Here is a 23191-nt window from a genome sequence, read left to right as displayed (position 1 = left end):
GCAATGTTGTTCGGGAAAGAAAAAAAAACGCATTTATATTTATCTTTAAATATATTTTTTCTATTTGCAGACCTATCTCATGGACAGAGGTATGGATGTCGTGCATACATATTGATGAACACACACTCTCACGTGACCAGTTTGGTTCGTGTCTTTTTACGCTTTGTCAATCCGTTTGTGCAAGCACCGGTGAGTTATTAAGATTTCCGAAGCTAAACAGACTTGAGACTGGACAGGGCTTGCATGTGTGACCACCATGCATGCATACGAGGTGTTATAGGCTGCTGCGGTGCTACGCTGTCAGCAGAGAGCCGTGCAGCAAAATACATTGCTGGACTGCTCAATGTTCCAACGTCTGTGTTACCAATTCTCCACCAACACGCACTGACCAGGGGTTGGTGAACTACGGTCAAAAACCCAATATCTCAGACGGAGTTTTACGTGTGGTTTGAAAAAAAAACATTTCGCTCTTCTCCACGTACGTAAAAAATGAATAACTTAGGCTTCGCATTACCTAGCTCTCCTGGTATACAGGAGGTCGTGGGTTCCATCCCGACCCTGACGCCTGCTGTATATTTGGAGTTTGCATGTCTCTCTCTCTCCACTTGGTCACGTGGATTTTTTTTCCGGGTCCTCCAGTTTTTCCCTCCACATTTAGAAACACGCGTTTAGAGTATTTGTCTGCTATACATTACCAACATGATGATCCACTTCATTGGGCTATCATTTATGGCCAAGTTGCTTCTGATGAAGAGACATATAGCTCAGTGGGCCTTACCTGGTCAAATAAAACATAGTTTAGTTTTAATCCATATTTTTTGTCCTTCCAAACTCGGCATTAAATATTTTACATATTGTCTAGCAGACTGGGCAGTTGCTCTGACTGGACATGCTTGACGTTGTTGACTGTCGCATTGCCCAAGCCCAATGGCGAGCCAGGATTTTCAGGTAGGGGGGGGCAACCCCTCCAGCAACGAAAAATGATAGAGGAGTTGTTAGTAAGTGTGGCGATGGCGCAGCCATCGATCGAGGGTCAAATTCGAACCGGCATCGCACTCGCTGAAGGTGAATGCCTTCAGGGAAGTCGTGGGCTGTATACGCAACTGCGCACAATTCTGAGTCACTTATAACTGCTTTGTCGTTACTTATTGCCAATTATGAACTCAGACTATTGTCCTATCATCTCATAGAGTCCCTAGCACGTAATAATATGCTCCACAGTGGCAGTGGGGGTCGCAAAATGCCGATGTAACCTTGACGTGAGGTCAAGGTCTCCCGTACGGACGGACGGAGGCTTTTTTGGTCTAGCGCGTGACTTTTCAAAATAATTTAGCTATTGCATAAGAAGCAAACATGTCTTTAAAAAAAGCCAACGATTACTCTCAACCTACAAATAATTTGAAAACATCTACGTATTTTAGACACAACATACAGTGGTAGGATGTGTAACATGAATAATACGGTAAGATATTTTGCTGTTGTTGTTGTGGAATTGGTTGCCCACTAGGCATGTAATGGATTCACTGCTCCTATCCGCCCTCTCCTTGCTGCCACATACGCAATGAGTTGTCACGATGCCGGATATTAATACAATCCTAGACTATACTCTAAATTCCTCTATTTTTGTACCGTTTAATTCTCAGCGCATCTCGTTGTTTTCTATATCGCTTCTACACAGCTACGTTTGCTCCCTTTGCCAAGATGTAACGCGACCCATGCCACTGCTGGCAGAAGGGCCTCCACGAAGAGGGAGCTTTAGAGAGGCCCTCCCTCGAGAGGGCAAATTTGGCATCATCTCTTACGCTGGCCAGACGTGGGAGTACCCACACTTTACCCCACCACGGGACCCTACCATCGAACCTCTCGGTTTCAACCTTGCACGCCGCCAATGGGTCGACCATCAACCGAATCAGGACCGGGCCACGTGGCCAATGCGGCCACCTGATGATGATGCCACAAATGGCGCATCAAAGATTCGGCGGCCTGCGAGTGCGGCTATGAATCCCAAATCATCGACCCCATTGTAAACAGCTGCGATCTTCACTCCTTTAAAGGCGGAACGGGTTGGAACCACTCTGCGTCTGAACCGACAATTGAGTGGATAAAAAATAATAATCTAAAATTGCATCTGTAATCTGCTGCTATGAATCCATACGAAAGAAGAAGACCCCACCACACGTGACCTTCCGATCTACGAGCTTGGGTGTTCTAATTTATACTGCCCGTTGGACAGAGTCGCGCGTAATTATCATTTTTCGTAAATAATAACTGGTTCGCACGAGCACACTTCATCAAGTCACCGTGTCATCAACAGGAAGAACGCATCTCAGTGCCACTGCATGACACATTTTTCAAATTATAGTTGACCTTTTCTTTCGTATTGATTTGGGCCTTCAGATGCCGCCAATCTAGAAGGATATTCCGTCCGTAATGAACTTGCATCTCACATTCAGGGTTATTTAGAGGAGCGCCGGGGAGATCACCCAAGGCAGGGAGGACCTTGAGACAGTCTTTAACCCTTTACTTGACCAGCACGTGAATGAAACCGATTGAGACACACGGAAACAACATTGCCTCTATTGTAAGAGGGACCTGGATGTGAGCTCAGGGCCGGATTAATGTTCTTGTAGGTCCTAAGGCACTTCTGTCTCGTAGGTCATCAGTGATAACTTTCTACAGCTGCTACTGCTGCCCCATGTCACTACTACCGCCGCTGTCACTCGCTTGTTTTACGTGGTACTTCGTCCAGCCGCTGTGACAGATGTCGTTACTGATACGTTCATTATTTAGTCTGTGCTCGAATTCGATTGGAGCGCGTTGTGTACCGCGAGATAAGCAGATTTAATTTGAAATTTTTGCAAAAAACTGCAATGAAAAAATCTTAAAAAGTTCATTTCTGGTGTTAATTTCTCTCTCATTGACATTATTCTGCCTCTTTGTATATACACTGTGCCTATCCTTGCAATATACATATTTTTTTTTATTCTAGAAGATATCTTGGTAAAAACATTTGTATAACGTGGTCACATTTTTTCGGAGATCCTTTAGTTTTCGTACGCCCTAGGCACAGTGCCTCCTGTGGCCTTGTGGTTAATACGGCCCTGTGTGAGCTCGCCGTTCCATTATAGGTATAATAATGATCATTATTTTGAAAATGCCAATTATGCATCCATAAAAAGCCTCACTAAATCTCAAAAGCGCCCCCTTTTTTAGAGAGCGTCTTCCTGCATTGGACAATTTGGCGAATTGCGACCGTGTCTTTTTTTTTGCTTCACACGCAGAGCTGAGACTAAGAGGGAACAGGCCAAAAAGGACACGAAAAAAGAGGAGGCTGAACTCAAGCAAGTGGGCTTATGTCAGCTGGTAAGAGCCGCAAGACAACGGACATTGCGATATAAAATGCTGCATTGTTACTGTGTGGTAATATTAATATTCAGAACACTCAGGCCTATTTCACGTTTTAAATACTTAAGTGCAAAAAAGGAATAATGGCCGTTACTCACAGCAGATGGCATCTTGCAAACATAATCACCGATTGCATTGTATCTCTTTTTTTCTTTTATGGGTGTTGTCATCGACGAATGTGTTGAGTTTCTGTTGTTTGTGCTCGATGCACTGTTGCCTTTGCGCTATCGCGCACTCTCGTTCTGTCGAAGTACGTGAGGAATCATCCCCTGCCAACATTTCAACCACACTGATCAAACTGCTTCCCAATTATAATCCTTTGATAATCGAGTCACGTTTTATGGACACCCCCGTATTGTCGAGGCCATACCGTGTCAACCCATACGGTTTACCCCGTATTATTGTACAGGGAAATTAAGTTTTTAGGTCCATACGGCGTACAGCCGTTTCAATACGGGCAAAAAACATTATTCAGTCTGTTTGTGTTTCTCCCTTGTGATGGGACTTTGTAGGATTAACGTTGAGATTTATAAAGGGCACGGGATGACCAATACGGTCTGAATTTGTCTTTAATAAGGTAGGCACCGATAAGGGGTGACAAGTATGCGAGGCTATGCCTGTAACTATTAACGCACAAAATTAATGGATGTTGAAAACGTGTGCCCACGAAAAAAATATGGCTTGGAGATTAATTGTTTTCACTCAAAGGGTCGCCGAACACTGACGAATCTACGAGCCCAATTGCGAGCGAAGCAAGTAATTCACTTGCCGTGGAGTGTCATGCCAAAATCCGATAAAAAACTTGGAGAGGGCCCTATCCGGGTTACTCGTAAAGTAATACACGCTCATGAAAAATAGGTTGCGTCATGACATAGGAATGCGACTGTGTGGTTATTGGTCGCACGCTGGACTGGATAATGCCATTTCGATCTCCCGGTGAGGCAGTCGAAACAATGGAGCAACTTTCTTAAATCACCCCCCCCCACCCCCACTCTTCTTTTCCCAGCAGTATCAATGTAAAACTTGTTTCATTGATTCACACCATTTTCAAGTCTATGCCTATGACTATCAATATACAAAAGTCAAGATGTTCAAAGGTGTACCCACAAAACAGCATGGCCCCTGGAGGTGGTATCAATGTTAAGCCTCATCTGAGCAGGACATCACTTTGGCTCTTGACTTACGGCCATGTCCTTCGGACGGTACCGACAAACGAAACGTCTGGCCTGGGCTCGTGGACCATAATCCGCTGTTTTATCACGTCTGACCCAACACCCCCACGCCCACCGCCAGTTCCGTTTTGCCAAAGGGGGTGACATCGTTCTGATGGTGACCGGCGCCCTCGGTGCCATTGTGCACGGAGCCGCTCTCCCCTTCATGCTCCTCGTGTTTGGGAGGATGGCCGACGCGTTCATCGAGTACGACCTGGAGACCCAGGAGCTGCAGGACCCCAACAAGATGTGCTTGAACAACAGCATCGTATGGGTCAACGGGACGACAATCCCCAACGCCACCGCCTGTGGGTAAGTCCGCTGCATCCAACTCAAGCACGTCATCCTCGTCATCCGATTAGCGCGGTTGGCTACGTACGGTGCGAAAGAAGTTCAACATACACACTGCCCATAGACTAACACTACCCCATAGACTTAACACTACCCCATAGACTTAACACTGCCCATAGACTATCACTACCCATAGACTCAACATTGCCCATAGACTCAATATTGCACCTCTTATTAGCACGGTTGCCTACGTACGGGACGAAAGAAGTTCAACATACATACATACATACAAGGCCCTCGTAGCGCCAATCAGAATGTCCACGTTCCACCGCATTGTAGAAGGCCTCCTGAAGGCAAGGTTAGGCCGGAGTCATCCACAGATTTGACGAATCCGCGAGTTCCTCGGATGGCTGACTCGACGGTACCATGGTGGAGATGCGGTCGAGATCGACTCTCTGCCTGGATGGACTAAAGTAGGGCACGGTGCGCATGCAGAAGTGTCGACCTTCGTTCCTGCAGCGAGGCCAAACAGACCGCTACAACTTGGGCAGATTATGTCATCTGGTTTTCAAGCATCCAAACTCAGGTGCCAGAGTCCCACTCTTTCAAGTTCAAGTGTATTCGTTTAACTTAGGTGAGAACGCAAGAGACCGGGATAACCTCATTTGCGAGAGGGAATGAATGAATGAATGAACAAGTGGGCCATTGGGTGAACGAATGAGTGATTATGGGGGGGGTGGGGTAAGTGGGTGAATGATTGAGTGAGATGAGTACGTTCACAGTTACTTTGATTAATCACGGAATAACTCAAGTGACCAGGATGAGTCGCATTTGTAGGAATGACCTGGGTACAATCTCATTAATTGCAGATTACCCAAGACACATTTCTCATTCGGCATTCACTCTATAATCAAACCCGTGCAGTTTACTGCGATACACTATTATACCGGTAGGGGATGTCGGCACAAATCAATTCCCGTCACCCGAACAACACATGCCAATTCATGGACCCTCCTCATCAAACCCAGACACCCTGGCAATCCTAGTACCCACTCAATTCCTGAGCTATCCTCGTCACACCCAGACACCGTGACAATCCTAGTACCCACTCAATTCCTGATCTCTCCTCGTCACACCCAGACACCGTGACAACCCTAGTACCCACTCAATTCCTGATCTCTCCTCGTCACACCCAGACACCGTGACAACCCTAGTACCCACTCAATTCCTGGGCCCTCCTCGTCACACCCAGACACCGTGACAACCCTAGTACCCACTCAATTCCTGGGCCCTCCTCGTCACACCCAGACACCGTGACAACCCTAGCACCCACTCAATTCCTGATCTCTCCTCGTCACACCCAGACACCGTGACAACCCTAGTACCCACTCAATTCCTGATCTCTCCTCGTCACACCCAGACACCGTGACAACCCTAGCACCGCACTCCACGCCCTCCTTTTTACAGCAGCAGGTTCCGAGTATTTGGTCGCTGTACATTTCGACGCGACAAGTCACTTAATTGAGCCATTAATTGCGACCAGGTGAATTGTGACCAATACAAATAAAAAGATTGACAAAAAAATGCACGCATTTGTTAACATTTATGTTAATTGTTTGTGCGTTGTTGTTGATGTTGCTTGTTTTTTTACACCAGGCATACGGACATCGAGGTTGAGCTCACTACTTTTGCTTTCTACTACTTGGGAATTGGATGTGTCGTGTTGCTGGTGGGCTATCTGCAGGTACGTGGAAACTGTTTACAGGATTCCGTCGTTTTTCACGAACTTGCTCTCCACCATAGCAAGTTCGCAAGTTTGTGCATCGAGACAGAGAGAGAAAGTGATGAGAGATAAAAGGTGATGGGATAAAGTAATGACAGGGAAACCTTACGTATTTATTTTCAATTAATTCATACAAAATAAAGGTTTTTGTGCCAATACCATTATCCGAGAAATGTGCTATTCACGAGCATCTTCGGGAACGTATCCCTCGCGTATAACGAAGGAATCCTGCACTGATAAAACCATCGAGTACTCGAGCATACGTTTAGTGTTGCTTCTTGCAACGAGACCAGCGTAGTCTTTGCCTTTTTTTCACGATGTACGGTGCGAAAAAAGTCCAGCATATATTCATGCGTGGCTTTGGCAGCGGCTGGGCGGTGGTGGCTATGCACGCCGCCTATAATCCACCACTGCGGAGGCAGAAGCGCGGTGTTGGCAGATCGTCGCTCGGTTAAAATGCGTGTGCCGTATTTGCCTCCTCCACCTGACACAATTAATAAAGCATTATCACGGTGTGTTCATGAGTAATCGCACTCCTTGCGCGATCTAATATATATTTTTTTAATTTACGAATCACATTGGTCGCGAAAGCTTACGTGCTAAATTATAATTTATGTACAGGGGCTTTGGTTTAAGAAAGGCACCTTTACAGAAAATCAAGTTTTGTTTGATGCAATGTTTGGTTGTATAGCAGGGTATTTTTATTACTGGGAACATCAGCAGATAAATGTACAACCGTCTGCATAGAAATCAGGTAATTTTACCACTCACGGACAGTGGTTATGTTGTGTGTGCGTGTGTGTGTCCAGATCTGTTTCTGGGTGATGGCCGCAGCTAGGCAGGTGCTCAGAATCCGCCAGGCTTTCTTCCATAACATCATGCGCATGGAGATCGGCTGGTTTGACATGAACTCCGTTGGTGAACTGAACACGCGTATATCCGAGTAAGGATGCCAAAACACTTTGGCCACTGACGCCGATTCCATCTTAACCGCCAGTAAAACGTCAATCCGAATGTTTTCCGAGTTGTGCTGCTTTAATGCCCAAAGTTTCACTCCACATGCTGGGAGATTTTTCAGGTCCAATAATTTTGGTTCAGGAACAATTACCGGATATATATACACACAGTACAACCGCGAATATTTACACAGTAGTACGGGCATAATTTTAATAATAATGTTACCGTGATCGTTTTGCAGTGACGATGAGATGTTATCTCAATTGCCTGGTACGTAGGAAAAACAAGGGTTCGACCCCGGACTCTGACGATTCCTGTTGTATATCGGGAGTTCGCGTGTTTTCTCTCTCCCTGCGGTGTATAAATATCTGTAACCGCATATAAACATCAGAGCTGAAGAGACAAACTCGGCAGGACATTGTACTGGCCACACCACCTTAATAGGTGCTCACTAACAGCTCTTGTGCCAACGGTCTATGATGCTAACCGGGTGATTTTTGCAAAACTAAAACCATTTTTTTTTATTTTAGCAGCTAAGGTCCACTGAGATATATAGCTCTTTTTAAGAAGAGACCTGGCCACAAATGATAGCCAAATGAAGTGGCTTAAAATGTGGACATTCATAGCAACCAAATAGTCTAAACGCACATTTAGAAATGTGGAGGTAAAAACCAGAGGACCCGGAGAAATACCAACCACGGGAAGAAAGGCACGCAAACTCCAAATTTTTGGACGTCAGGGTCGAGATCGAACCCACAACCTCCTGTAGGTCAGGCGAGGCAGCTAACATCTCCCTTGTGTTCGCAGTGACATCAACAAGATCAACGATGCCATTGCAGACAAAATGAGCATCTTTATTCAGCGCTTCACGACGTTCGTCTGCGGATTCCTCATCGGCTTTCTCAACGGGTGGAAGTTGACCCTGGTCATCTTGGCAGTCAGCCCCCTGCTTGGCCTGGGTGGTGCGCTCATGGGCTCCGTGAGTGCTGAGTTCACGCAGGACGCTCAATTCATCGCAAAACACGAGTTGCCGTCTATAAAAAAAGGTTGCAGTCTCCTGTAATAAATTCAGGGCTGGAAATGGGAAGAAATTACTCGGGAGAAACTCATAAATGATTCACCCCACCCCACACTAGATCTGAGGAGGAGGAGGGGGAGGAGCTTCGCTCCGTGTGTGTTTCGCCGTGTGCATGTGGGTCTCTGTGTGTATCTGTGGGTCTCTGTGTGTATCTGTGGGTCTCTGTGTATGTCTGTGGGTCTGTGTGTGGCTGTGGGTCTCTGTGTGTATCTGCGGGTCACTGTGTATGTCTGTGGGTCTGTGTGTGGCTGTGGGTCTCTGTGCGTGTCTGTGGGTCTTTGTGTTTGTCTGTGGGTCTTTGTGTGTGGCTATGGGTCACTGCGACCTCAACGGGCTCTGCAATCCAGCAGAAATATATAACCGAGCAATTACCCGGATGGATTTTACCCTGTAATACTGTTAGGGGGTCCGCAACCCGCGGCTTCAATGAGTCGCATGAGGCTATTTAAGGACCGCTTGGTGGCCCTATTCATGGAGGGCCGCTTCCTTATGTTCACGTGCATTTCCGCTCTTGACATACAGGGTGCTTCAAAACAATGTTAACACTTCAGAGAATTTGCAACAGTACCACGCTGGAGAAGATTCCAGGCAATGTGCTGACAGCGATGGCGAACAAGTGGAGACTCTTTGACTTTTTGAAGCTATTAACATACTACATTTGGTATCATGTTACAGTGTATTTTCCGTTCGTTATCCATTAAAAACGATAGTCCCATATAAGTGTTAAAACATGTTTTAAGCACCCTGTATTACCGAATTAGAGGGGAAAAAGGGTTTCTTGTTATGTTGGTTCTGGGCCTCCCCTAGGTCGACTTAATAACCTATTTTATTGCCAGAAAGGGTCAAACCTATTCTCATAACATCTCCCTCTCTTTGACTATTTTGAGTGCCACCTATAATACCTTCCCTTTTCTCTTGCCGGCTGCTGTCAGTTCGTGGCGCGCATGACTGGCCGAGAGCTGAAGGCGTACGCCAAGGCGGGCGCCGTGGCCGAGGAGGTTTTGTCTTCCATCCGCACCGTGGCAGCCTTTGGTGGAGAGAAGAAAGAAGAAAACAGGTAGGCACTGTGCGTACGACGCAGGCGCGCTTACGCGGCCGTCTGGAACGCTCTTCCTTCCGATATCAGGAAGCCGCTGGAGCCATGCACTTTTAAAATCTGGATTGAAAACTCGTTTATTCAGAAACTGCTTTTTGCATTTCGTTTTTTGTCCTTTTCCCGCACCTCTGATTAGCACGGTTAGCTACGTACGGTGCTGAAGAAATTCAACGTACGTATCTAACTAATGGGCTCCACAAGTCTGGCAACCAATGGGAAGACCTAAGACCAGATGGTGGGATATTGGCAGACCAGGTCTCGGAGGTTGCGTGTCACGACTGCGCCCCGCGGTGATGGGATGTTAATTGCCTCGCCTGGTATACAGGAGGTCGTGGGTTCAAATGCAGACCCTGATGCCTGCTGTATATTTAGATTTCGCATGTTCTCGCCGTGTTGGATTCTTCTCCGGGTCCTCCGGTTTTCCCCCTCCACATTTAGAATCGACGTGCGTTCAGAGTATTTGGCTGCTATAATATTCCACAAAAGCCACTTCATATTCTTAGTTTTTTTTTTCGGTAAAGTCACGTTGAAGAGAAACAACAAAATAACAAAATATATATAAAACAATAAAAATTCTCACGACGTTTCGACCATAACTCAAACGGTCATCATCAGGTGTGTCGGTTTGCATAATTTTTTTTTTTACCGAAAAAACTAAGAATATGAATTACTGCAGTCACGAAAGCTTTAAATCAAAATTTAAAAGCCACTTCGTTGAGCTATCATCTGTGGCCAGGTCGTATGTGTCTAGTGAGAAGATGTACTGCTCCATTTGTTTTGTAATGGAAAAAAACTTGAAGATTTTGCGATTATTATGATGTCAATAATAATTTTGAGTTAATTGGCGTGCAGGTACGACAAGAATCTGGTGATGGCACAGAAGTGGGGCATCAGGAAAGGCATGATTCTGGGCTTTTTCCAAGGATATATGTGGTTCATCATCTTCCTGTGCTATGCACTCGCCTTCTGGTATGGCTCCAACCTCGTCTTAGAAGAGGAAGAATACAGCCCAGGGACACTTTTGCAGGTACAGGCGCTCACAGTCCACAGACAGCTACCATACTCAGAATGTTTATTTATCTAGGAGAAATCCGATAAGCTATGAAGCTCTTTTTCACACATGTCCAGTAGGGGCACGTGGTCAGAAAGTTACAACGTAACAATAGAAGCAACGAACTTTTTATTACGTTAAATATTCACAGTATATACGTTCAAATTGCACAAGTACAACATACGAGGGTTGATCAAAAAGTACCGGGACTACTTTAATTTATACTCTCTGGTTCTTTCGGTAAAGTTACGTAGATATAAAAAATGATAAAAGAAAACACGACGTTTCAGTCGCAACACAAGCGTCCGTCTTCAGGTGAGTAAAAATGATCTACTGTTGTGGCTTTATATAGGCACGGGAGGGGGGACGGGGGGGAAGGAGTTTGGCTGTAGGAGATCACAGGGGAGAGGGGGGAGGATTTGTGGCGTGCAGGGATGGATGGAGGCTGGCAAAGCTACAGGACGACATACCTAATCAAATGTATATCCTTCAAAGTCGCCTCCTCCTGATCGAACACGAGAGTGATTCGAACGGTCCTGCCACGTATCGAGGCATCTCTGTTCCTCTTCTCTCGGGGGATGGCTTTCAGGTCTCGAGTTGCATTTTGGATGATGGTTTGGGCAAACATCCTGAAATCTCTTTACTTTTAGGGTGCCTTTCAATCGAGGGAACAGGAACAAATCTGGTGAACATGGTGGGTGAGGAACCGGTGGAACGTTGCGCTTAGCCAGAAAATCTTGCACGGGTCGTGCTGAATGTGACCATGAGTTGTCGTGATGCCAGATCCACATCAGGGCCGCATTAACGTTCAATATGCACTTCTGTTTCGTAGGTTTTCAGTGATAACTTTCGACAGCTGGTACTACTCACCGCCGCTGTCACTCGCTTGTCTCACGCGGTACTTCGTCCAGCCGCAGTGACAGATGTCGCTACTGAAACGTTCATTTTTCAGTCTGTGCCCGAATTCGACGCGACCGCTCTGTGTGCTGCAGATAAGCAGATTTAATTCGAAATTATTGATGAAGGAAAAAAAAACACAAGGTCAGCCTAAAAATATTACAAGCGACAAATTTCTTCAACAGTTTTTTTCACTATGATCATGATATCGGATGACGCAGCTGTAAAAGGATGCCGTTCATTTTCATCAATAAACAAATTGAACGTTAATAATAATAGTCTTTGAGCTGTACGCCTTTTGGCGTCATCTGGTCGAGCACCGATTGGGTGGAGGCTCAAAAGAAAGCTGTCCCTTGGTTTGGACCGATCAGTTTCAAGGACAATGCAAATATTATCATAGTATGTTTTTTGTTTGCATTTTGACTGCAGGTATTGTGGTTAATGCAGACATGAATCCTTGTAAAAAGGTTTCAGTTTTGTTGCCAGAAAAAAGGGGAAAAACCCTATTATTATATTTTGGTACTGGCAAAGGAGGTCTCATGATGATGATGAAATTAAACGTTCTGACAGGACGACCACATGGCGAGCGCCATGTGTTGCTTTACTTTCGTTAAAGCTTAAAAATATTTGTTATTTCAGGTGTAATACGCCTCACTTGCAACGAGTCAACGACTCTTAACCACTGCAAAGGAATTTCAACGAGCAGCCACTTAAACATTCAAGCAGATATCTTGGTTACATTGTTTTTATCATACAAACAAAAAAACAAGGAAACCTTTATATTCTTGGTTCTTTCTAGAAAGTCACGTAGAAGGTAAACAATAAAATAATAAAAATATAAAACAATGAAATTATCACGACGTTTTGATTGCAGCACAAGCAATCATCATCAGGTGTGAAAACTACGTGACTTTACCGAAAGAACCAAGAATATGAATCCCTGCAGTCACGAAAGCTTTAAATAAAAATTTAAGGAAACCTTTTTTTTAATATGCCCTTTAGTTTTCGTAGGACCTAAGCACTGTATCTACTGTGGCACCTATTGGGTAATACGGACAAATAAAACGAACGATTCACCGTTCTGACCTTGTGGAACGAACTCGTGGTGCAACAACATCTTCAAAAAGAGACAATCAGCATCGCCTTAATTTTTGAGCGTGGAAATTTCGTGCGATGCAGATTTTAAGCAATGGAGGGAAAGGGTCTTTTTGGTGCTGGCCAAATGTCTTTTTTTTCCTTTTCAGAAATATTGAGGTCTACAGAGAGAGTCTTAAAAACAGTATTGCTGCGGTTAGGTAGTGTGGAGGTAGTTAGATCGATATTGCATTCCAAAAAGTTAATATTTAGGTTGTCTGACTAAAGTACATTGAGGTCTCCCCTTGTGTTGACATCTGATTCAGCAGTGGGTCAAATGTGACTGTTTGATTAAGACTTATTATTAACCATTCACGCGCACAGCACAATAACATTTATTTTGCCAATGGCACCTTAACGCATTTAACTTATGCATGTCATACTCTTTATAACTCGATCTATACTTGTACACTGAATTATCGATAACATTAATTTTACTTGGAACAGACACATTTATGAGCGATACAGAGTTTATCGTCTTCGGCCTGGTATTATTCCCACTCATAGGAGGTCTGTCTGCCCGCTCCGCTCCACTCATTCCTGTCCACACGGCCATCGTCTTCCATGTCCGCTCCACAGTCTTTCGTATTTTGATCTCAACAATTATTTCTAGGCCTGCCCCTCGGTCTATGCCCATGGCGTAGACGTTGCGGCTCACATGGTCCCTGATGCAAGGGATGACATAGGAGGTCCTCTGTTCAATGTCACCCCCACCCCGTCAATGTCATCGTAGCATGCAGCCTGGGCCTCTCCCACCTGTGAGCCTCGGTGCAGTTGCACGGCCTGCACATTATTTTGGTGATTTCGAAAACGTTTTTTGGTTTGGCTATGTTTGTTTGTTGTAGTACGGAGTTAGGCTGATGGCCTTAATCTAAGTTGTCTTGTGGTTGTTGTTGTTGTTGTTTGACTTGCATCCCACTGGGATTTTTGCACACAGCGTTGGTGTACAGTGCTCTTTCATGAATATTTTGCTGTTTTTTCATGGATTTTCTGTTTGCACAGTCACATAGTCACTTTAAGATGTTTTCTTGTTCATGTTTTTGTTTTTTGTTTGTTGCGGTTGCACCCGATTCAAGAGCCGAATGGCTCACAGGGCTATACCAAATAAATGAAACTGAAAACTGAAACTGCACACTCCACTTGCTACACCACTGATGTCCCCCCGGGGTGCTTCAACGGTGGTCGTGTTTCGTCTCCGTTTGGTACGATCATGTTCCAGGTCGCCTTGAGTCGACCTTCTCTCAAAGAGTTTGTCTCGACCGTCGGCAGGTGTTCTTTGGCGTGCTCGTAGGGGCCATCAACCTGGGCCAGGCTTCCCCTTGTCTTGAAGCATTTGCATCCGGTCGTGGAGCTGCTACCCATGTCTTTAACATCATTGACCGGGTGAGTGTTTCATAATAATCATCGTCGTCAGAAGAATAATAATTTATAACCATGTGTCAGCCCACTGCGGAATGAAGACCTCCCCACGCCGTGTCTACATGACTTGCGTGAAAAAGAGCTTCATAGCTCATCGGATTCCTCCAGTCTAAAAGATTCCGATATGAAATATTCTGTCACAGGGGCTATTAAATGCCATATATTTTTGCACAGCCATCTGCTCCCCAACATGTAGCACCGCAGCAGCCTATGGCAACCTGTTACCTTACAATGGGGTTGTTTGACCATACTTCACCACGCTGGTCACTATGGGTTGGCATAGGTGGTAGCCAGGACAGGTTCAGATATCGCTCGGCCACTGATGTTGACCGTGGCCTGGATTCGAGGTCAGGTCTCCAGGCTGTGAACTAACAACTGCCGCCACTACTATACAGTGGTGAGTGGTTCAATTCATGTGAAACATTGACTCGTAGATGCGAATGCAATTTTCTAAATGGAATAGGGAAAAGTCCAATTGGCTTCCATGTAACCGTGAAATATATCATTATACTTAAACGTTTTCTATGTGCATTGTCTCATAGCCAAAATCCCAATAAATCAATTTTTAAAAAAAATCTCCATTGACGAAATGAAAGTCAAAGCTTTCTGATTTCGATTTTCTTTTTCTCTGGCCCATGGCCCATGGCCCTTGGTGCAGTTGCACCACCGATGTTGACTCCACTGGTCTCCACCCAAGTGCTTCCATGTTCATGACCATTTTTCTGATAATAATTTTTTATAACCCTCCGCATATTCAAGCTCAACTTTGGGCCGGTCCCGTTGTTACATAGAGGTTTCAATTAAAAAAAAGCCAGCATAAAAAAATGCTTGCAAAATAATTCCTGTAACGATGATCTCTCGTGTTCAACAGGAGCCAATAATCGACTGCATGTCTGACGATGGCAACATTCTGCAGAAGGTCAAGGGAGACATCGAGTTCCACAACGTGAAGTTCAGTTACCCTACTCGCCTCGACCTCACGGTGCGAAATTATTATCATTCGCACGCACCAAGACACAGATTCCCCGTATAGCATTAGGGGTCATCCACTTTAAGATGTTTTCTTGTTCATGTTTTTGTCTATTGCGGTTGCACCCGATTCAAGAGCCGCATGGCTCACAGGGCTATACCTAATAAATGAACTAAAATGAACTGAACTGATTTAGTCCGTGCGCATGGAGGGGGGGGAGGGGGGGTTAACCCAAATGCGTACGCTTGCATATGGGGGGTCTACTGACAATGTTCGTATGCATAGGAAACGGGGTGGGGGGTGGTGAAGCCTCGATAATAATTTGTCTACATTGGCCTTCAAACGAGTTAGATAGTCCGGCGGTGGACTATCTGTTTGCTTAATCACGTGAATATCATTAACGCTTGATTGTTTCTGCGTGGATTAAATATCGTCCGTTCTATAGGATTCGGGGTGGGGGTGTAAAAAGTTCGCGTGCGTACAGGGAGGGTTGGAGGGGTCAAATTTTGACAGATTTTTGCATACGGACTTAATGGATTGCCCCTTAGCAGTGCTATCAGAGCAAGTGCTGTTAGCGAGTAGCACCAATGAATGCCGGCACGGCACACGAGCGGGTGGGTGGCCAGCACCGCACCCATCCGCCTTTGTCTCCCTCGTGGCAATGTTGTACACACCGCACCAGGTACTCATTTGAAGCTGAGTCGACCTAGGGAATGCCCAGGACCAGTTCAGATAATCGACACTGGTGTTGGCCGTGAGCAGGAATCGAACTCGGGTCGCCGAATTGATAGTACGTCACAGCGTGATAACCGCTATGCTACCTACCACTCCCCATAAAAGTACGTCTTTTAAACAGTTCAGTGGCATTCCATTGGGTTTTGATGCACTGCCCTCTATGGTCTAGCAGGTACCACTGCGCTTCTGTGACCATCTAACCTGTGTGTTGCATGGTCGTCACCGATCCAAGCACTATCCATGCTCAACCCTGCCACTTGAAATTAACCTTCATATAAAAATAAACCCAGTCATTTGTTCGCAATAAACCGCATCAGATCGTCGCGCAAGCAGATGCGGCTGTCTGCCACATTCCTTGTGAATATCGCAGCCACCGTTCTCAAGCCGTGGACCACGGAGTAAAACCACTGCCCGCTTCCATCATTCATTCTAAAACCCAACCGGCAGAATTTCAGATATTCACACGGCTGCTCATGACGCCGTCCAATGTCTCATTCTCATTCATCAAACTCGACATGAACGGATAAATGTTGCTCATCCACTCCCCACCATATGAAAGGTGAAGTGTCTATGTGATCCTGAGGGTATCTGCGCGAGCCTGTGATTCTCTTGATAAGTCTATGAATCTCCGTGTGAGCCTATAGGTCCCTGTCCAAGTCTACGAATCTCCGTATAAGTTTGATGGGTCTCTATGTAAGTCTACGGGTCTCTACGCGAGTCCCTGGGTCTCTGTGTGAGAAGATGATTTGTGCTCCGTCACTTGCATCGCGCGTGACAATTGTTACCTATTATACGCATGCTTTAAGATACAGCCTTAACATTGGGAAACAAACCGCACTGCACCCTCTGTAATAGCAAATATTGAGCACTCCTTATCTGCTAACCCCAGCAAGCTGCCCTCATCATCCATCGCTAATAGGAGGCCTGCATTCGGGTTTCCACCTGTTCCACTGTAGACCAAACCCAGACATATATCTCGGTCAGCTTAGGTATAATCCCAGCTGTGCTCGTAAAGGGTAACAAACATCAAATGAATCCCTTCCACCCGAACTTGGATTCCAATTTCCGGATGGTCTGGGTCAAACCCACACAGCTGGTAGCGCCCCCCCCACCACCGCATGCATGTTCTTATTAGTATTAAATATTATGGTACGGCCATAATACATTGTGGAAATGCTGTTTTCTCTGTCGCTCCTCTCCACAGGCATTGCATTCATTTAACTTGAAGGTGAACGCAGGAGAGACCACAGCTTTTGTCGGACCGAGCGGCGCAGGCAAGAGCACAGCCATGCAGCTCATTCAGCGTTTCTACGACCCCCAGGAGGGCAAGGTGAGTGGACAGAGGGCGCTGCCTTCCACGGACCCACTCCAGATAAATGCATCCCAGCCATTCCAACCCGCTAACCGCTGTCGAGGTAACGATTCGTCGTTGAGTCAGCGGTCATCGTCGATTTATTACGCTCACGCTGCACGGCGCGAATCGTGCGTTGTTAAAAGTCGACGTTGTAATTATGTATGCAAATTATATTCTAGTCGCATGCTGATGTCATTTTAGACCTGATTAACTTTCTAGCCCTCAAGGACTCCGGTGATTGGGCAGTCTAAATCTGAGAAAAACATAAAGTTGTCCATAAATTGCTTGAGAAAAACCACGGAGTAACGTTGCACCCTACTGGCAGAATATGGATTTTTTTTTTTTACAGGCGGGTGCTGTGTTTGCTTTGTGCCACGAAGGGACAGCTGCCACTGGGGGGTCCCCTTGGCGAGACTAACGCAGCGTATTGGAATGGCTGAGATTAGATGTGAGGCGCTTTTGAGATGCTCAGAGATTTCAGCAAAGCGCCCTGTTAATGGAAATTATTTGTCCTTGGCGTCACAGGGACTGTGTGTTGTTGTGTTGGTGTGGTCTGGGACTGTTGTTGTTGTTGTTTTTTCTGCCTTGCCCCAAGTTTGCGTTTGGTGTTGACAAATCATCGGGAATTCATGTGCTTGTGAAATTTGTTCTTTTATCCTTTATTTATATGTATTGCTTACCATTGCTCTTATATCGCTTTTGTTGTTGTTGTGTTTGTAGATGTATGTATTTATGTTGAACTTCTTTCGCACCAGGCCCACCCCTAGCTCATCGGATTCCTCCGCCGGTCTAAATAAAGACTCTCCAGTCAGTGGTAGTGGTAGCAGTAGTGCGTGGCAAAAGCTTTGCAAGATGAAATCCCTCACCAGGACGTCCAACATGCTCCGGTCATCCTCGCAGCAGCTACTTTTGATGATCCATCGAACAAAGGCGGTCACCGCATCTCGTGCGCTTTTAGGCGCGCTTCTGCGGGCATCTGGAACGCTCTTCCTTCCGTTATTAGGAAGCCACCGGAGCTATGCACTTCTAAATCTAGATTGAAAACTCAATTCATTAGAACGGCTTTATGCGTTTAGTTTGCTGACCTTCCCCCGCGCCTCCGATTGGCACGGTTGGCCACGCGACGGTGGTGCGAAAGGAGTTCAGTATACATACTGCCCATAGACTCAACACCGCACCTCCGATTGGCACGGTTGGCCACGCGACGGTGGTGCGAAAGGAGTTCAGTGCGTTCGCACGCGCCTGCGTAACCGTCCGTCCGACTTTGCGCCCCCACCCAAGGTGACGCTGGACGGGCACGACATCCGCTCGCTGAACCTGCGCTGGATGCGGTCGCTGATCGGCGTCGTGGAGCAAGAACCCATTCTGTTCGCCACGACGATCGCGGAGAACATCCGCTACGGCCGCGACAACGTCACCGTGAGCGAAGTGGAGCAGGCAGCACGCCGGGCCAACGCCTACAACTTCATCATGGAGCTCCCGCATGTACACGCGCGCGCACGCGAGCACGCTACGTTACGTTACGAGCACACCCGGCCGCGCGACAATGTGTCGTACGCGTGTTTGCAGGGCCGGATTTAGGCCCTTAGATAAGTAAGTTCACGGCTTAGGGCGGTGTTCTTTATTGCAAGGACACGGCGGGCCCACCGGTGGCCCGCCGTGGCCTTTAGTGTGGGCCCCCTGATGTACGGTCCCCGATAATACACAAATGGTGAAAACATCCCCCATCACCATCGTGATGCTGTCAAACCCCAATGGTTTCGAATGTGTGGTGGCCACTCGCACTGATGATGTCTAATCGGCAAAAAGTGGCCCCCCTCTCTGAAAATTAGTGAAGAACACTGCTCTAGTTATAAATTAGTGAAGACCACTGGCTTTAGGGCCTCGCATCATGAGGGGCCCTCTAACTATGAGGGGAAAAAAGCATTCATGCGAAGTTTAAAGTTTTACGCAATCGGTTGAAAAATAAAGGAGAAAGGGAAAGAATGCTCTCGAAAACGGTTATTTTCATTCTGATATGGATATGAAAAAAATATACAGGAATTCCTCGATGGGACCTCTTAAGCTTGGCATGACTTAGGGCCCCAGCGTCCCGTAATCCGGCCCTGCGTGTGTACATGTGTACGTGTTGATGTGAATGTGCTGTTCACTGCTGTATGAGGGTATCTGGATTCTGGGACCATTGTGGCGAAGTATGGTCAAATAGCCCCTCGCGACAGACACATCGTGAGGAGGCCTTCGTCAAGCAATGGAGCATAAACCTACTAACAAATAAATAAACATTCATGAGTAATTTCCAAAACTTTCTTAGTGTGCGGGAAACTCTTGAAAAAGAGTCACGAGGCTGAGGCTTGTTCTACGTAAATAAAATAAATAAGCAGACAATATATAATTACTTCTTCATATATCCCTGACTATACAAAAAATATAAAGTACTTCCTAATTTCAACGGCATTGGTTCAATGCAAGCAAACACTCGACCAGTTTCGACACACAGTGTCTCATCAGCAGTCAGGCTTGCTGGTGAATTGCTCGATGCTATAGGCAAGGAACCTCTCTTAAGATGTGGGTCCTGGTACGACAGAAATGGATATTATAAAAAGCACAAAATTAATCATTTTTATTTTGTGTTTGGTAGATAAAATGCATATTTAGTATTATGTTTCAATGCAGGATGTATGTAATATCTAGATTAATTGCGTTAAATTGCTTTACACCCTTGTGCAGCGAAACGTTTTTTTTTCCGGTGCAATTAATCAAATAATGTTCCTTTTTAAAATCTTGTTTTGGAGAATGTAAGATTCATTAATAAAAAAAGGTTCGACAAGGTGCAAATTGCAAACAGATTTGTATTGCACTTATTCAGACTAAAGCGTGTAATACATTCATAGCATATTTATTTGGTTTGTATTTTGTGTGAACGGGAAGTTATGTTGGAGCATGCTGACCTGCCCACACTGGACATCTGTGAAATGGAGCTTCATAGCTCATCGGATTCCTCCTGCAGTTTTAATAAAAATTCTGATACTGGGTATAGCCGTTGTGCAAACCTGAGCAAGCCGTTCAGAACATAAATCATTACTTGAAATAATGTGCGCGAATAACTTGGAATGTATTGCTTCATTTGGTATAATGTTTTTCAGCCATTCGTACTGTCTTGCCTTGCTCAGTATAAAGTGTGCCAGTCACTTGTAATGTATTACTTTACTAGGTATAAAGTGTGCCAGTGATTTGTAATGTATTACTTTACTCGGTATGAAGTGTGGCAGTCACTTGTAATGTGTTGCTTTGCTCGGTATAAAGTGTGCCAGTGATTTGTAATGTATGACTTTACTAGGTATAAAGTGTGCCAGTGATTTGTAATGTATGACTTTACTAGGTATAAAGTGTGCCAGTGATTTGTAATGTATGACTTTACTAGGTATAAAGTGTGCCAGTGATTTGTAATGTATTACTTTACTCGGTATAAAGTGTGCCAGTGATTTGTAATGTGTTGCTTTGCTCGGTATGAAGTGTGCCAGTGATTTGCAATGTATTACTTTACTAGGTATAAAGTGTGCCAGTGATTTGTAATGTATGACTTTACTAGGTATAAAGTGTGCCAGTGATTTGTAATGTATGACTTTACTAGGTATAAAGTTTGCCAGTCACTTGCCTTGTCTTGCTCTACTTGGCTGAACAGAAATTTGACACGATGGTGGGAGAGGGCGGTGGGCAGATGAGCGGAGGACAGAAGCAACGCATTGCAATCGCGCGAGCCCTAGTGCGTAACCCCCGTATCCTCCTCCTCGATCAAGCCACTTCTGCCCTGGACAACGAGAGTGAAGCGGTGGTGCAGTCTGCATTGGACAAGGTCGGGACATTGATTTGTATTTAATTGTCTTTTAGAAGTCTTGTCAGAAGAGAAAACGGGCAAATTTGGAACCGTTGCGAAGCGGCTTCATGGCACATCGCCTGTGCTAGGGAACGTCCCCGCGGAGGTGGATACCACAGAAGTACTTGTGTAATCGAATCTGTTTTAACCACACGCTAGGGGTGGGGGGGGGGGGGTACACATAGCCACACTGTCTGCGACAGAGATGTTTGTGGCATAGCAGCCAAAATCGATGTTTAAAATTTAACAGCTGGAATTCATAGATACATATGTTTTTGATATATATGCTATGGTTTTTTTAGTGATTGGTAACTCGGCTGAGACTATCAACTCACGACACGTAAGAAATAATTTTAATTATAGGTGCTTATACCCGGATATTAACCTCTTAGCCACCCCGTTCCATTTTAAGGAACTACGGATTCAGGTCACCGATTTTGTTGCTTCAAAGTTCTAACGTCACAATTATATTCCATTAACTCTGGACGTCTGGTCAGCCAATCTAGATTGAAAACTCATTGCTTTAGAGCTGCTCTACGTGTTTAGTTTGTTGTCCTTCCCCAACACCTCCGATTAGCACGGCTGGCTACGTGCGGTGGTGCGAAAGACGTTCAACGCACGTGCACACACACACACACACAGCCAACCAACCCGTAAACCTCTGCAGTCGGTCCATCTCCGTCCACAACGCGGCGAAGGTGGGGGGGTGGATGCGGCCAACGCCGGTTCCTCACGCCGATTGTAAATGTGTCAACCCGACAGGTGCGAAAGGGCTGCACCACCATCTCAATCGCTCACCGCCTGTCGACGATCCACAGCGCCGACGTCATCGTGGGCTTTGAGCTCGGTTGCGCAGTGGAACGCGGCTCCCACGAGGCCCTCATGGCCCGCCAGGGCGTCTACTTCACCCTCGTGACGCTACAGAGCCAGAGCGACCACATGCTCGGCTCCAAAGGCGACGGTACGCACGCGATTTGAAAGTTAACGCTGAAGGCGGCTTGCGCATGCGTGTGTACCGTACGCGTGTTGAACCTATTGCGCACCGGCACGGTAGCGAAGCGTGCTAATCGGAGGTGCGGGAGTTGCTGTGCTCACGCCGCTGCTGGCGGGAGGGGCCTCCCACCAGAGGGAACTCTGCAGAAACCGCTGTGTGAAGCGAATGTTGGCCTACTCTTCCACGATGACCAGACGTCTTGGGAGAGACCGGGAGTAGCCCAACCACGCTTTACTTCACCTGCCGATGGGCTAACTGTGGTGCCCCCCGTGTGTAGCGCTAGGTGGACAGCCACCAGGCCAGGATATCGAATCAAACTTGTGACTCCTGGATTTTAAGTCTGGCGTGCAGACCTTTATGCCACGGCAGAATGCCTAAACATATTTTACTCAAAACAGCAGTGCCATGGTTTTAGTGTTCGGGTCACTGTGGTGCTGAGTTCATTGTTGATTTGTCGTTATTTGTGCTTTAGATGAAGACAGAATCGAAGAGCCGATTGAGAAGGTGCGATCCTTTAGTCGAGGAAGTTACCAAAACAGCCTCCGGTAGGTGTTGTCTGATGCTGCTGTTCATAAAACAGTGGGTTTTTTTTTTGGGGGGGGGGGGGTCAGATCGCGTGAGTTTAAATGTGTCGTTAACCCACCACCACCTGACACAGTCTTTTAGTAAGGTTTGTCACGTGAACAAAATGTGCCAATTAGTTACTACTTCAGCACACGGGTGTGTTGGAGAGTAAACCCACAACGTTTACAATTTGAGTACGACGTTTCGCTCGTGATTACAACCAGCTTAATCAGGCGATTTGCCAGAATTGTGAGTGTCTCTAATTTTACAGTTTTAAGGAAAATATCCTCCCCAAAGAGGTTCGACAGTTTAACACGGTCGGCATCCGCGACCAATATTAATTTAAAAGTTTTTTTGGGTTCCGCAATCAAACCCCAA

General features: G+C 46.0%; 1 protein-coding gene across 1 annotated transcript in view; it reads left to right on the top strand.

Annotated features, from left to right (window-relative positions):
• The window catches only part of ABCB11 (ATP binding cassette subfamily B member 11), a 38918-nt gene that overhangs the window by 1900 nt on the left and 13827 nt on the right, over positions 1 to 23191 (top strand). The window contains exons 3-17 of the mRNA XM_032965534.2: positions 71 to 89; positions 3282 to 3363; positions 4699 to 4928; positions 6564 to 6651; positions 7500 to 7633; positions 8455 to 8626; positions 9658 to 9782; positions 10674 to 10848; positions 14173 to 14286; positions 15194 to 15304; positions 17232 to 17357; positions 18663 to 18866; positions 21064 to 21234; positions 22018 to 22216; positions 22722 to 22794. Coding sequence (XP_032821425.1) covers positions 71 to 89; positions 3282 to 3363; positions 4699 to 4928; positions 6564 to 6651; positions 7500 to 7633; positions 8455 to 8626; positions 9658 to 9782; positions 10674 to 10848; positions 14173 to 14286; positions 15194 to 15304; positions 17232 to 17357; positions 18663 to 18866; positions 21064 to 21234; positions 22018 to 22216; positions 22722 to 22794 — 2023 coding nt within the window. The remainder of the gene's footprint in view (positions 1 to 70; positions 90 to 3281; positions 3364 to 4698; positions 4929 to 6563; positions 6652 to 7499; positions 7634 to 8454; positions 8627 to 9657; positions 9783 to 10673; positions 10849 to 14172; positions 14287 to 15193; positions 15305 to 17231; positions 17358 to 18662; positions 18867 to 21063; positions 21235 to 22017; positions 22217 to 22721; positions 22795 to 23191) is intronic.

The sequence above is a fragment of the Petromyzon marinus genome, chromosome 34 (assembly GCF_048934315.1).
Source record: "Petromyzon marinus isolate PM22_M1 ecotype Great Lakes invasive population chromosome 34, UKy_Petmar_22M1.pri1.0, whole genome shotgun sequence".
Classification (NCBI taxonomy): Eukaryota; Metazoa; Chordata; class Hyperoartia; order Petromyzontiformes; family Petromyzontidae; genus Petromyzon; species Petromyzon marinus.
This window is presented reverse-complemented; position numbering and strand designations above follow the sequence as displayed.